Below are 12712 nucleotides of genomic sequence, written 5' to 3' on the forward strand. Positions count from 1 at the left end.
CAGATTGAGAGGGGAACGTAACACATCACTTCTAGCAGCAACACCTCCCTCAGGGGACATGAAAACAAAGGTCTTGTAGATGTTATGACCAGCAGATTCTCTTTTTGATGTATTTCAACTTTGACACGTATCCAATCCAAGTCACCGGTCTTAGTAATATCAAAATACATCCGTTTTTGACAATTCTTACACATTTCACACAGGATTCAACTTTCAGAAAGTCTGAAGTTGGGTTGTTAAATTTACTGTGCTGTTACTTATGTTTGCCTTTTCTGCTCAACTTCATATTCATTTAAACAACTTACATATATATTTTCTGCTGCTCTATTTATCAAGCTACTGCTGAGAATATTTCAAAGCTGTAGTTAAAATAAAACATATATGTTCTGCAAAAGCTAAAGCAACTCTGCAGGGAAACATTGCCAAGGAAAAAAAACCCTCGGTTGTAGCTTTTTGTATAAACAGAACACATCAAGTGCTTCAGTGAATAAGCAGAGACAACAGAATCGCAGAGCTGCTTCCATAAATGAACCTAGTCTGCAATGCTTTTTACTCTCTATGTGGGTGTAGGAATAAATAAATGTGACATTAAAGAATGAGTACACAGGCAGAAAAATGAATTAGCTTTTTTGGAAAGAAAAAAAAAAGGAAGTGTAACTTCTGGTGTTTGAGATTTTTGGTTTTATGAAAAAGGCAGGGTTTTTTCAACTGAAACATCACCTGCAATTTAAAAATCTCTCAAACAAATAACTCCAACTCTTTTCACTCCATTTCAGCTACCAATTCACTGATATTCTGCTAATATATCTTGACTATTTGTAAAGAACAATCTTGATCAAATTTAAGAAATCCACCCATCTTTCCATCATAAACATACATAAGGAGATAATATAATAAAGTGTGAAACAATAAGGAGCTTCACTTTGTTTTAAAAAACAACCATCTTTCTCAAACAAACAAGCACAACACACTAAGCTTTCATTCAGCCCAATCATTAACACACGAAGTTAAAACATACAATTCAATGCGTGTGATAGTTTAAGGTTTTCTGATATGCAGCAAGAATTACAGGGCTCTTGAGAAATGTGTATGTAGTGTACTCCTGCAGTTATTAGATTGTCTTTATTACACCTTTACCTCGAGGTACCACTTCATGCATGTAGTTAGCACATTTAGCCAAAGTACCAAGCAACTGCATTATTATGTTTATACGTTTACATAATTTTAATGAAACACTTGAACTGTGTTTAATCTCTGTTTGACCAGCACCACCTATATATACACACTAGGCTGCTTCACTTCTGCTTTTCTGGTTTTACTGCTATTAGGTACATACTGCAAACTGACATCAACAAAAATAACTGCTTTCTCTTTAAAAAAATGTATAAGCAGCAAGCAAATGTTTCTGTGCATTATACAGTAACGCTTCCCTAAAATAACGATTTAACAGTAAACTAATAGTATTGTTCTCAAATACTTTACTGAAATGTTCATTGGGTCAGCTCAGCCCCCCAGCTGCAATAGCTGGCTCCACGGAAGCATTCTGTACAAACAGGACACACATTTTCTGACAAAAGGTCTCCAGTCAGCACAGCAGCTCTGGTTGTTACCAACCTTAAGGAAGAGAAAGTTATGGGAAGTCCAGGGACTGTTACTATTGCCAGTTCTTTTGAGTGATCCACTCTTTCAGCTACTTGGCTGCCATAGTGGTCTAGAAATTTCTAAAATTAACTTTCTAAAATTAACTTTCTTCCTACTGCAAATTATCAAAACCCCATAAGCAGCCCCCCGGGTACACGTCTGCTAGGAACAGAAAATAAACATATCGGATGGCGCATTCATTAAAGAAATCCTACCTTAGTGCATCAGCTCCATAACTATTCACAATACTCATTGGATCAGGATAATTCTTCTTCCTTTTGCTCATTTTTTGGCCATCACTAGAAAATATCAAAATGTAGGCATAAATTCCCAAAGTTCTTGTAATACATGGATAAAGAAAGAAGGCCCTTCAAATCCATCTTCATTTTTCTCTCCTATTATGTTCTTGGTAGCACAAACATAATTACGTATTATCACATCATTTCAGCTCGACCGTATGACAAGAGGAACTGAAAAAACCACCCCAGAGGCTCCCAAGTTACAAATCTAAGCAGGAAAGGTGTCTTTCCTACCAAAGCTGAGGCAATAGGCACTTTGTTTTGAATCAATCCCTCCAACACATTGGGAAAGTTTTACTTAAAAATAAAAGGAAACAAATCTAATTAACTGATTTTAAAATTGCATCTAAAGCTACATTTATAATCGCGTTTACTCTGCATAACAGGTATTATTTATTTTCTGTTCTTTTCTTTTCTGACTTGTTACGCGTTTTCCCTCTCTCTAGGATGTACTAATCCTGTTGGAAAGAAGTTCATGCAACAGGTAGCTGGGATATGGAAACCTCACCCTCCCAGGTGCCTCTTACCCCCTGCAACACCGATATCTCACTGACAAGCCTTAACAGCTCCCAAGTACACTTCAGATTTCATTTACAATTTGCTGGGACTTATCTGAAACAGTATTTGACTAAAAATCTGTTCGGGGAAGAACTGACTGACATACCAACCTGGCAAGAACAAGGCCATTCACAATTACATTCTTGAAAGGAGGCCTTCCAAAAAGAGCAGTGGACAGCACCAGCAAAGTGTAGAACCTGAAACAAGAGACAATGGAAACATGACCTTCTGAATACATCAAGCTAAAAAATGCAAGTCCTTCATTACAAAATAAATATTTAATTACGTTGTTTTACTCTAGCAAAGTTAATATTTAAGTATGTGGGACATTTCTGTGACAAAGAGTCAAAAGAGGAGTTTATTTAAGTGGACCTTTTTCCTCTTCATAGTGCATCGTGCTGTTTGCTCAGCTGTGACATACTAGCCCAAGAAGGCTGAAAAAAATGTAACAGGAAGGATTAGGAAGGTTGTGAAGAATAAAATCATAGCATATTCCCCTTTAATACAGAAAAGAGAATTCTGTCACTGAGCAAGCTCCCTATTTGCTCACTGTAAGTCTCTGAACACAGGATCATGCAAAGAACAAACACAGCAGACAGGATAGGCCTGTCTGTACGTGTGTTTGCAAAAGCCAGTGGAGCCTCCTTCCGATCCAAACTTAGCTGGTTAAATTAGCCATCACTAGAAAATATGAAAATGTAGGTGTTCTCTGCAAAGGGCAGTATGGTGTGTGTGTGTCCCCACCATTTGATGTGTTCACCATACTTGCATAAAATATCTAGGACACTTAAGAAATCAGTGTTGGAACAAGCACAGGCACTTATTGTTTGATATGTCGATATATGATTATATCTGAGAAATTCAGTGGAGGTGCAAGATGATGTGATAATTTCATACTCAGGAGTCAGAACTTTCACCAAAGGAGGTATCCACAAGCTTCTGTAACTGCACTGCTGGTAATTACTTTTAAGAAAATAACTGGAGGTTGGGCCCCAGCTTTCCTGGTTAAAAATGAGTATCACACTGACAATTGCTTAGCAACCTTAAAACAGCAGATGATTATACAAAAGCTAATTGATTTAGAATATGGCACAGGAGGTTATGCCTCAGAACTATGCATTTGCGTGAAGATTTAGTGGAGAAACACTTCAGTTTAAAAAAAAAAAAAGTCCACCTGTATATTCTGAAGTAGTTTTTATCAAAATCCTGCCTGCAATTGTAAAAGCATTACACTGACACTTGAAGGTCCAAAGCTCTGTAAAGGTTGCTGTGCATTTATTGTCTTATATGACAGCTCTGATGCCTACCTCTCAGAGGCTTTTAGCTCTCAAAATTACCTCAATTCACACTGCGGGATACAAATTCTCTTTATTGAATTGCATTGTCATTTCATGAATTTCAACCAACACTCCTCCACCTGCACACAAACACATGCACTCAAAATCGCCATCTTCGTTTTTAACCTTTTCTTAAGAAAACCCCTCAGCACAAATGTCTGAGCATTCACGCAGATGAGCGACACCTCAAGCCCACGAGACTGACAGTTTGTTACAAACACAGCTGGACTTCTTTCGTATGAAGGTACCTCACTGACCAACTCCCATCACTTCCTGCAAACTGGTCACAAATCCGTGTGTTAGAGCATTTGCGAATTAAAAAGAACACAGCAGAAGCAACTAGAAGAGATTTCAATGCCGTTTGTATTAGGAAAATTGTACAGATGGACCATGGGTACTGAAAAAATACATGCAAGAACTTTTCCCAGATTTTATCTTATTTGCACTGTCAAACCCAATGAGCCTCTGCAATGAGGTACCTTAGTTGATGACAGTTAGGAGACAGCGTTGGAGATCCCCTAATCCCCTGCTTTACACATTATTTTAATATAACTCTTCTCATTCTTTCTCAGATTATCCTTTTAAAAGAAATTCACTTCATTCTCTCTTAATATTTGCAAGGAGTGTGTCTCTGTACCTTATTTTTGAAATATCTTTGCCACATACTCATTTGTTTCTGACAACTTTCTCAGTTTCTCTGCTGCTTAATCTTCCATTCACCAAATCTCAGTCTGCTCTTGTTATCTCCTTGCAGACACAGAGCTGTCAGCCAAAACAACAGTAAAAAACCCATTAATGGCACAGAGACAGAAGTCCACTTCTTTGCTCTTCTTCCCTTCTCTTGCACTCCTCCCAAAAGGGAGAAAACATTCCCTCTCTGTCTTCTGCTCTCTTGAACAATTGTGGGTAAACTCATAATCCTGCGATTCATGCCAAAAACTTTCAGCTGTCAACTCCCTGTAAACCACCACATTCTGATCATGACTATAAATCATGTTGCACATCCCTATACATTAATACAATCCAAATTAGAGCCTTTACTACCAACCCATCTGGACTGCCAGTCTTGCAACACAACTTCCGTAAGATTTTTTGCTTTGGCCTTAACAAATGTAATTTAGCTCTTTCTCATATCCATGCAGAAAGTCATCAAAAAGATTGTTCTCCCAGCTCATCACCTTCGTCACACTCATTATCCCTCTGTCTCCCTTGACTTTCTCCCCGTCTCTGAGTCAAACAGAAGGCACCAGACCTCCACCGCCTGAGCCTTTCACCACCTACCAGTCCTCACTTCACATCAGCTCCAGTCTCTGACCTGACACAAAACCAATCCTCATTCTGAATCTTAACACTATATAAAGAGTGCTTCAAACAAAAAACACATACTTTGCTGTTAACACTTCAGAACTCACCAGCTTGTTGTTCACTTAGGCCTATTATGATATAAGCTCTGTCATTCTCACAGAAAGATACATGTGCCTTCTCTTCAAAATATCCTCATTTTTTTCCAAGACTTAAGGAAAGGTAACTAAAAGCCTAACAGTTTTAGAATCAGAACCATTCTTAAGAACAGCCTGAGACAGCTTTACCCTTTACCAAAAAAACCCAGCCACCTCACTCACATCCTAGTTGCTTCTTTCTTTCTTTCAGAAAACCGAAGCGCTCTTTTGCAAATCACAGAATACAACTGTTACCAAAGCACCATCTTATTAACAGACATCAGTGCCGTGGGGAAGGTATCGCATCACATATTGAGGTAAGTGTTTCGATATTCCACCCACAAACGGATGAGACAGACTTGGGTATGGTGAGACTTACAGCAACTCCTATGCTGATGTTAAAAACAAAAAGCGATCTACTCCAGATTGTACTGAGCAAGTGCCTATGTGCACATCGCCTGCAGTGCACAGAACGAGCCCGTGTGCTCAGACTGAAGCACAGAGTCACCATTGGCCTTAGCACCAGCTCTGACTTCTCTTGTTGTTTTTCCAGGGTCAATCTTCAGTTGAATTAGTGGTCGGACTCAGTTCAACCCACTTTATCAACTAGAAACATGATAGTTTAGCTGATCTGGATGTGGCATGGCACTCGAGATAAGATTAATAGCATACAATAAAAAGTCCAACTTGTGTAAAAATTACAAATGCATTCTTTAATGGTACTGGAGAGCTTCATTGGAAGCATATGAGATCAAACGTATCTTTTCATCTGTCATGTCTCCCACACGCTTCACAGGGTAGCACTAAAAGAAACACCACAGTACGCATGTGACATATGAATCCACTGAAACATCTCAAATAGCTAAGCCTGAAACCTAAAATTTATCATTCCTTCTGTGTTCTTACTGGAATTGTAACTACGAGGAATGGATTTTGTATTCACATAAAAATCAAAACAGTTTTTAAATCTGTTGAATTTTTACAATTCAGTAGTTCCCTTGCACAGAGTATGTATGATTACATTATAGAATTTTTTAAAATGTTTTCACTTTTTCACATCTAAATGACAATCAATTTCCTTTTATCTTTATAAAATGTAACAGAGAAAATCAGTTTCTGATTGTGCCTTTTGCATGCATTTTATACATCTTTGTCATGAATTGTCTCTTAAAACCAAAAATCACCACCACACCAAATTAAAAACCCCACAACTTTCTTTTTTTTATTCTTATGTTCTGTCTGAAAAATATCAGAAAGACTAAGTTTTTAATTCTCCTTTTGTGGGTATAATGAATGTTCCAGAAAGACAAATATAGGGAATCACTAATATTACAACTTCTAACGCCACTTTTCTCCATTCCTTCTTCATTCTAACACTGTACTGGCCTCCTCTAGTCCCCAAAGCACAGCTCCTGCCGAATAAGCCTTTTTTGTCCCAGATAAATAAAACCTACAACGCTTCAAGATGAAACAGGTATTATAAAGAATATAATACAGTATATAAAATTCCATTTTATCTTTCATATTTCCTAAATTAGCATTTGTCAAATTAACAGTGCTGTACCCACATGCTATGTGCAACACTAAAGAAAAAGTAAATGAAGAAATGTAGAGTTCAGTGGATCCAACATGCTTGAAGAGCAAGAAGCATCAAATGGTGACCTGCAAACGAGATCAAGACATCCCTGTGCTCCTGGGGTTCATGCTGCTCAACAGCACCTAGTTTTACACTAACGCCAAAAATCATCCCGACTAATGAGTGCGATATACAACTTTGGAGAGCACAAAATTAAAGATTAACACAAACAGATGGTCTAACAAAGACTACATTTGGAGTGGAAAAAAAAAATGACTATACATGCTATACATGTAAGAGGCCAATTGTAACTAAGTCTATCAGGTTGCCCCTAATTATGATCCATGTGAAGTACTGCTTTGAGGACCGACAACAAACATCATGCACTAACTAGATAAGGTGGAGCTATATTCTGTAAAAGGATTTAATACACCATGAAGAGTCCATGTTTTACTAAGCAAGATTTAACTGGTGTCTCCCTAACTGCCAAATTTGCAAATGTAACTTCTGCTTTGAGGACCTAGATAAGGGGATGCAAAGTGAAGAGATCCTTTACTATGTTCATGAAACTTTTATTTATTTAGTATCATGCCTCAAACGTTTCCCTGCTCAAGCCTCCTGGCTTTGAGAGTATGTATAAACCTTGCTCTCAACTTCACAATCACGCAAAATCGTGCCTCGTGCTGCTTTGTTTGGGTGGGTTGGTCGGGGGAGCAGAGGAGTGAGCAAAGGGAGGTACCAACTCTGCTCCGGAGGAATTTAGTTTAATACTAATAACAGGTTACCGAATAGAAGAGTTCTACTTGTACACATCAAATGTACTAATATATACAACACAAAAATTCATCTTAAAAATCTGTCATTCGCAGTCAACCTCAAACTTAAAAAAAAATAGAATAAACACTTAAAAATGCCAAAACTAAAACTGTATGTATGCATGCATATATGCATGAGAACATTACCCAGAGAAAATCTGAGATTAGTGAAGAATTTTCATCAATGATTGAAAAGCGTTTATCCAGACAGGAATCAAAGCAGTAGATGAAATTTACAGTTAGAAAATTTGATTTTTCTAAATGATGAGACCTTAACAACACAAGATTGGGTTTAATTTTTTTTTTTTTTTCCTACCCACTCATAGAAACCCAAAATTCAAATTTAATCCAAGGGGCCAAAGTTACTGTCTTACACATTGGCTTGAAATCCTTAAAACATTGACTTCAATTTCAGCTGACTCAATTGCTGTTCTATTACTAGTAGCGAACTCAAACTCTATCAAAATTCAGCTTTTGAAATTCCTTCTGATCAGGCCAAAGCCCTGCCCTATTACCTAATGTTTTCCACAAGAGCCAGGACGATTGCTTGCTAACATGTCGTCTTTCTGCAACAGTTTTGTCACCAAGCTTTAAAATACCTTGCATGTTACTGAAAAAAGAAATCATACACTTATCTAGACAACATTAAAGGATCATCCAGATGTAATCATGTTAGATACAGTGCAATATCATCACATAAATTGGTAGAAAATTACCATCCTCTGGTTTGGTCAATGCCTTCAGCAATGAAGTCAGCAGGGAAAGCATCTTCCAGTTCTTTTTTGTTTTCAAATGGATAATGGACTTGTGCATAAGGCATGCTGCCGCTCTCGAACCAGCAATCAAAGACTTCGGGAACGCGGTGCAGTAAACCCTTTCCACAGCGTGAGGGGATGGTTAGGTGATCAATACTACAGGAAAGAAAGAGGTTGACAAATTCTAAGCAAAACAAAGAATTAGTGTAAAAATACTGTGCTTGCACATCACGTAGGACAGGAGGTTTGCTTTTAATTTTAATGATTCTTCAAAAAAGATCAACGTTTCCTTTGACAATTTTATACTTTAAAGCTATTCTAGAGATTTCTTTTTTTTTTTGTATTATCAGTGTCCAAGGCAGAAGAAAATTCCATTTATGTGTGTTAATCGTGAGTCTTACATCCTTTTAGTACTGTCATATTTTCCCTAAATCTGTTTCTCAGGGTTTGGACAGAGAAAAACAACAGTTGTTACGTATGTTCAACTATTTTGACAACTACTTAACAGTTTGTGACCAACCTTTCTCGATGAAGATCAGTGACTTTCACTCCAGATAGCTCTTCCAATTCTGCCATTGAACCAATACAAACTACCTGTAAGAGACACTCAAGAAACTTAGTCAGTTATTTGCATACAGTAGCATTTATATTTTTTTGACATTAGACAAGAGACTTGTAAGTCAGTCAGTATCTCCTAAAGTAGCTGATACAGCTGAAAAGCCAACAAAAGTCCTGTACAACGTCCCCTTCTCCAATCTAACAATGCAGCAAATGCTGTTAGAAACCACTGCCCTGATTTAATAGGAGACACGTCAGAATAATTGGAGACTTCAAAGAACAAACATGTCCAATAACAAAAAGGTAAGGTTTCGTTGTTTTAGTTGGTTTTTGTTTGGTTGATTTTTTGTGTTGTTTTTCCTTCAAACAACCTACAACACAATCACCTCTGAAAGTTCAGTGCTCCTGACTTCTATACAGAGAGGAGCTTCAGATCCCAGGTTCTTCTTCTGAAGCTAAGGTAAGCAGCTAAATAAGTGTTTCATCCCAGGTACACAAAGCTGTTGATATTAATGGTATTTTATTTCAGGTGGTAAAAAAAGTGTCACAAAGCGGGTGTTAAGAAAGGTACAGACTTTTCTTGTTTTTATTGCATCAACACACTATTTAAGAAAAAGCAAAAAGCTTTGGCAACAGACTTTCATGCATGTCATGAAATGTTGATGAAACAAATGATTCTGAAAAACTGTGTGTAGGATAGAAGGAGAAAAGCAAAGCTTTCTTGGCTTTACATTTTAATCAAGTTTAAACGCCCAAGCCCTGTGGCCCCTCTCAACTGGCAGGATTCATGACCCACAAGCTGCTGTGCAGGTCTGGGTTCTGAAGAGCCCGTCCCATGTGCTGCCAGTCCCATCTAGAATTGCCATGGAAAAAATTGGTATCTGACAGATTCAGCAGGGAAAGAGTTAAAGGCACTGACATTAAGAAGCTGTAAGTAGGGTAGGCATTTTTCACATAAGATAACTTTCTAAGTTGCTCTTCTGCTAGAAGTCAGAGTACTGTTCAGTTCCAATAGCTAGTGTTAAATATATGCGTATGTACATGCACAGAAATTGTGACTAACCAAAAGGTTTTGGTGTATTTAATTCCAAAAAACTGTCATGAATTACAAAGAAGACAGAAACTCAGTCTGATTTGTTTTTTAAGACGTGATTTTCTTAGTCTGATTCAACTGCTGATTTGCATTACTAATCACCATCTTTTACTGTTAAAGTACTTTTGGAATGTAATTTTTTCCGTAAATTATCTATTTTATTTTTGTATAGGAAGTAAAGCATTACAATGATTATGATAGTCAAGTACAGTCTGCAGTCTGTATAGCAAACCACACTGGGGGATTGATCCCAGTTCAAAATACGCTTTTATAAACGATTTTTAACCCAGACCTGTTCTTCATTCACCGTGTGGCCCCATAAGTAATTGTATAAGCACAAGTGAGCAGGCAGCAGGTGCTCTTACTCCTCACTGCAAGAAGCAAATCGGTTTGTGTTCTCAAGCTGGTTTGTGTTCTCATATCAAAGCTACGGCTTTGGATACATTTCTTCAGCAGCAATGCCTGCTTCTGCAGCCTGACCCCTTGCCCTACCAGACACTTGCTCCTCCCCCATTTTATTTTTCAGGCAAATCTACTACAAAACCAGCTATATTAACATTTAATAGGGGACAGCAAAGATGGAAATAAACAGGCTGGGACCCAGGGCTGTTTAATCCTGCTTCAGCATCACTGAGACCTAATGTGAAATCAGAGGTCAAGGTTAAATACTTCTAATGAAATGAACATTAGCATTATATCTGGGATTATCCATGTAAACAGGAAGAATAAGGCCACCTGGCACCACTCATGGACCTCAGTATTTCCGCAGCATGGTTCTGCAGTCTCTATTAAGTAAAAATGTTTGGTTTTGTTGATTTGCCATTTCAGGTCTCTTAAGTATGTATAGTTGAAGAATGAGGAGTGTTCATAGTAAGAATTAAGTCCATGCAGTGTAGCAGTATATCAGCAAGACATCCTGGGGTCTTTAGAAAGCATCATCCGAATAGCAATTAGTAAAAGAATTGACTAGAAGTGGCATTCTTCAAGCAGCCTCCAAGCAGACTGAAAACAGACCTAAGGAATTCCTTCTCCCTTCAGAAGAAGACAGCCAGAGCCATCTTGTTCCAAACCTGTTACACCAGACTGGGTGCACCAAAACTAGCAGAGGGTTAATGGTTTATGTGAGTGACCAGCAATGAAACAATCAGAAAATTTCCATAACACTGAGTATTTAACACTTCAATTTGTATGCAAGTCCTATAAAGTTAACTTACGCCCATTTTATCAACTTGGGTGCTATATTAAAGAACTTCATCTCATCTAAATGAGATGTGTTCCTCCACTGAGGAAATCATTGAGATTTGAGACCTTAAAATTATAAACTGTCTGCAAAAATACGGTAATAAACACAAACTTCAACGTTTAACTTCCATTACGCATCTCTACCTGATAATTACATTAAAATAAAACTAAAATAAAAGCTACAATAAAACTGTGGGAAACCAGATATTGATTTGTAATAAAATTCACTTTAATACCAATTAATTCACCTTACTGTATATTAAGTAAGGAACAGTTATTACTTCTCCAGGCTTTAATATGCACAGCATAATTGTATGCGACAAAGTGTTCTTTTGAGAACAAGACCCGAATAGGAGGCTCTGCAATCTCACATGGCACTAGGCTGCAGGAAAACTCAGGTCAGGAAATTCTGAGTTAATATTATTCTACATAAGAGCAGATGTCACTTAGGCCTTAACTTACACATCAGTTCCAATGGTATTCCATTTTTAAGCTATATCCCACATGCATAAAAAGACAGGGAATATTAAAACCCCCTAACTTGAAATTTAGCATGGTCTAGAAAACATACTCGAATATTGAAGCATGACATTCAGACTCTAGAATAAACAGAAATGAATAACACCTACAGATAAAAAGAACAGATCTGTTTGTATTTCTATCATTATTCACACCACCAAGCCCTGAGGAATATTTGCAGCTAATTTCAAAGGAAAGGTCAGTCTTCCAAGCCAGACACCATATTGTTATTAAAAACAAATCAAACCTAAGAAAGCAAAAAAATCTGTACACACCGGAATACAGACATGGGGAGACTGGACAGAAAATGAAATGTTATTAGAGGCAAGGAGTGGGAGTAATGTAACCTTTACACAATCTTTTCCAGCTGCAAAATGAAGTCGTGAAATACTTCAGCACAAAACTGAAAGCCTTTTCTCTATCTAAAAAACCCTGTCATATCAAACTAGGGACTTAATTTTTAACATTCATACAAAATCTTAGGTATAAGCTGTCAATCTTCAAACTAAACTTTAACTGTTATTTGAGAGAAGCACTTGTTTTGCCAGTAATTTAAAACACCCATAGCATAAATAGAATTCAAATACCAAGGCTTTCTTAAATATTAAATCATAATTGCAAGGAATATCTCCCTCCCTTGCTCAGTATCTCCCTGCCTATCAGCAAACTTTCCAATAAAGGGGAAATTTAAAAAATGTTGTAGGGTATACTTCTAAGCAACAGCACAGTTTAAAACAATAAGATACTTTTCCAGCATATGTTTTCCTAGTTGAGATCTTCCATGTCTAAAAAAATAAAGCTTTTTTAAAATCAAGATGGATAAAAATAAAGGTTTAGGATGCTGTCATCGGTATTCACCTTCCATGGAGACCCTGCCATT

At 37.4% G+C, this 12712-nt stretch overlaps 1 protein-coding gene across 3 annotated transcripts in view; it reads right to left on the minus strand.

Annotated features, from left to right (window-relative positions):
* The window catches only part of IARS1 (isoleucyl-tRNA synthetase 1), a 106568-nt gene that overhangs the window by 40919 nt on the left and 52937 nt on the right, over nt 1–12712 (minus strand). For all 3 annotated transcript variants that reach the window (XM_071813037.1, XM_065845302.2, XM_065845301.2), the window contains 4 exons: nt 8941–9014; nt 8382–8576; nt 2609–2695; nt 1857–1940 (listed from right to left, as the gene is read on the minus strand). In XM_071813037.1, the coding sequence (XP_071669138.1) occupies nt 1857–1940; nt 2609–2695; nt 8382–8576; nt 8941–9014 (440 nt within the window). The remainder of the gene's footprint in view (nt 1–1856; nt 1941–2608; nt 2696–8381; nt 8577–8940; nt 9015–12712) is intronic.

The sequence above is a fragment of the Patagioenas fasciata genome, chromosome 10 (assembly GCF_037038585.1).
Source record: "Patagioenas fasciata isolate bPatFas1 chromosome 10, bPatFas1.hap1, whole genome shotgun sequence".
Lineage (NCBI taxonomy): Eukaryota > Metazoa > Chordata > Aves > Columbiformes > Columbidae > Patagioenas > Patagioenas fasciata.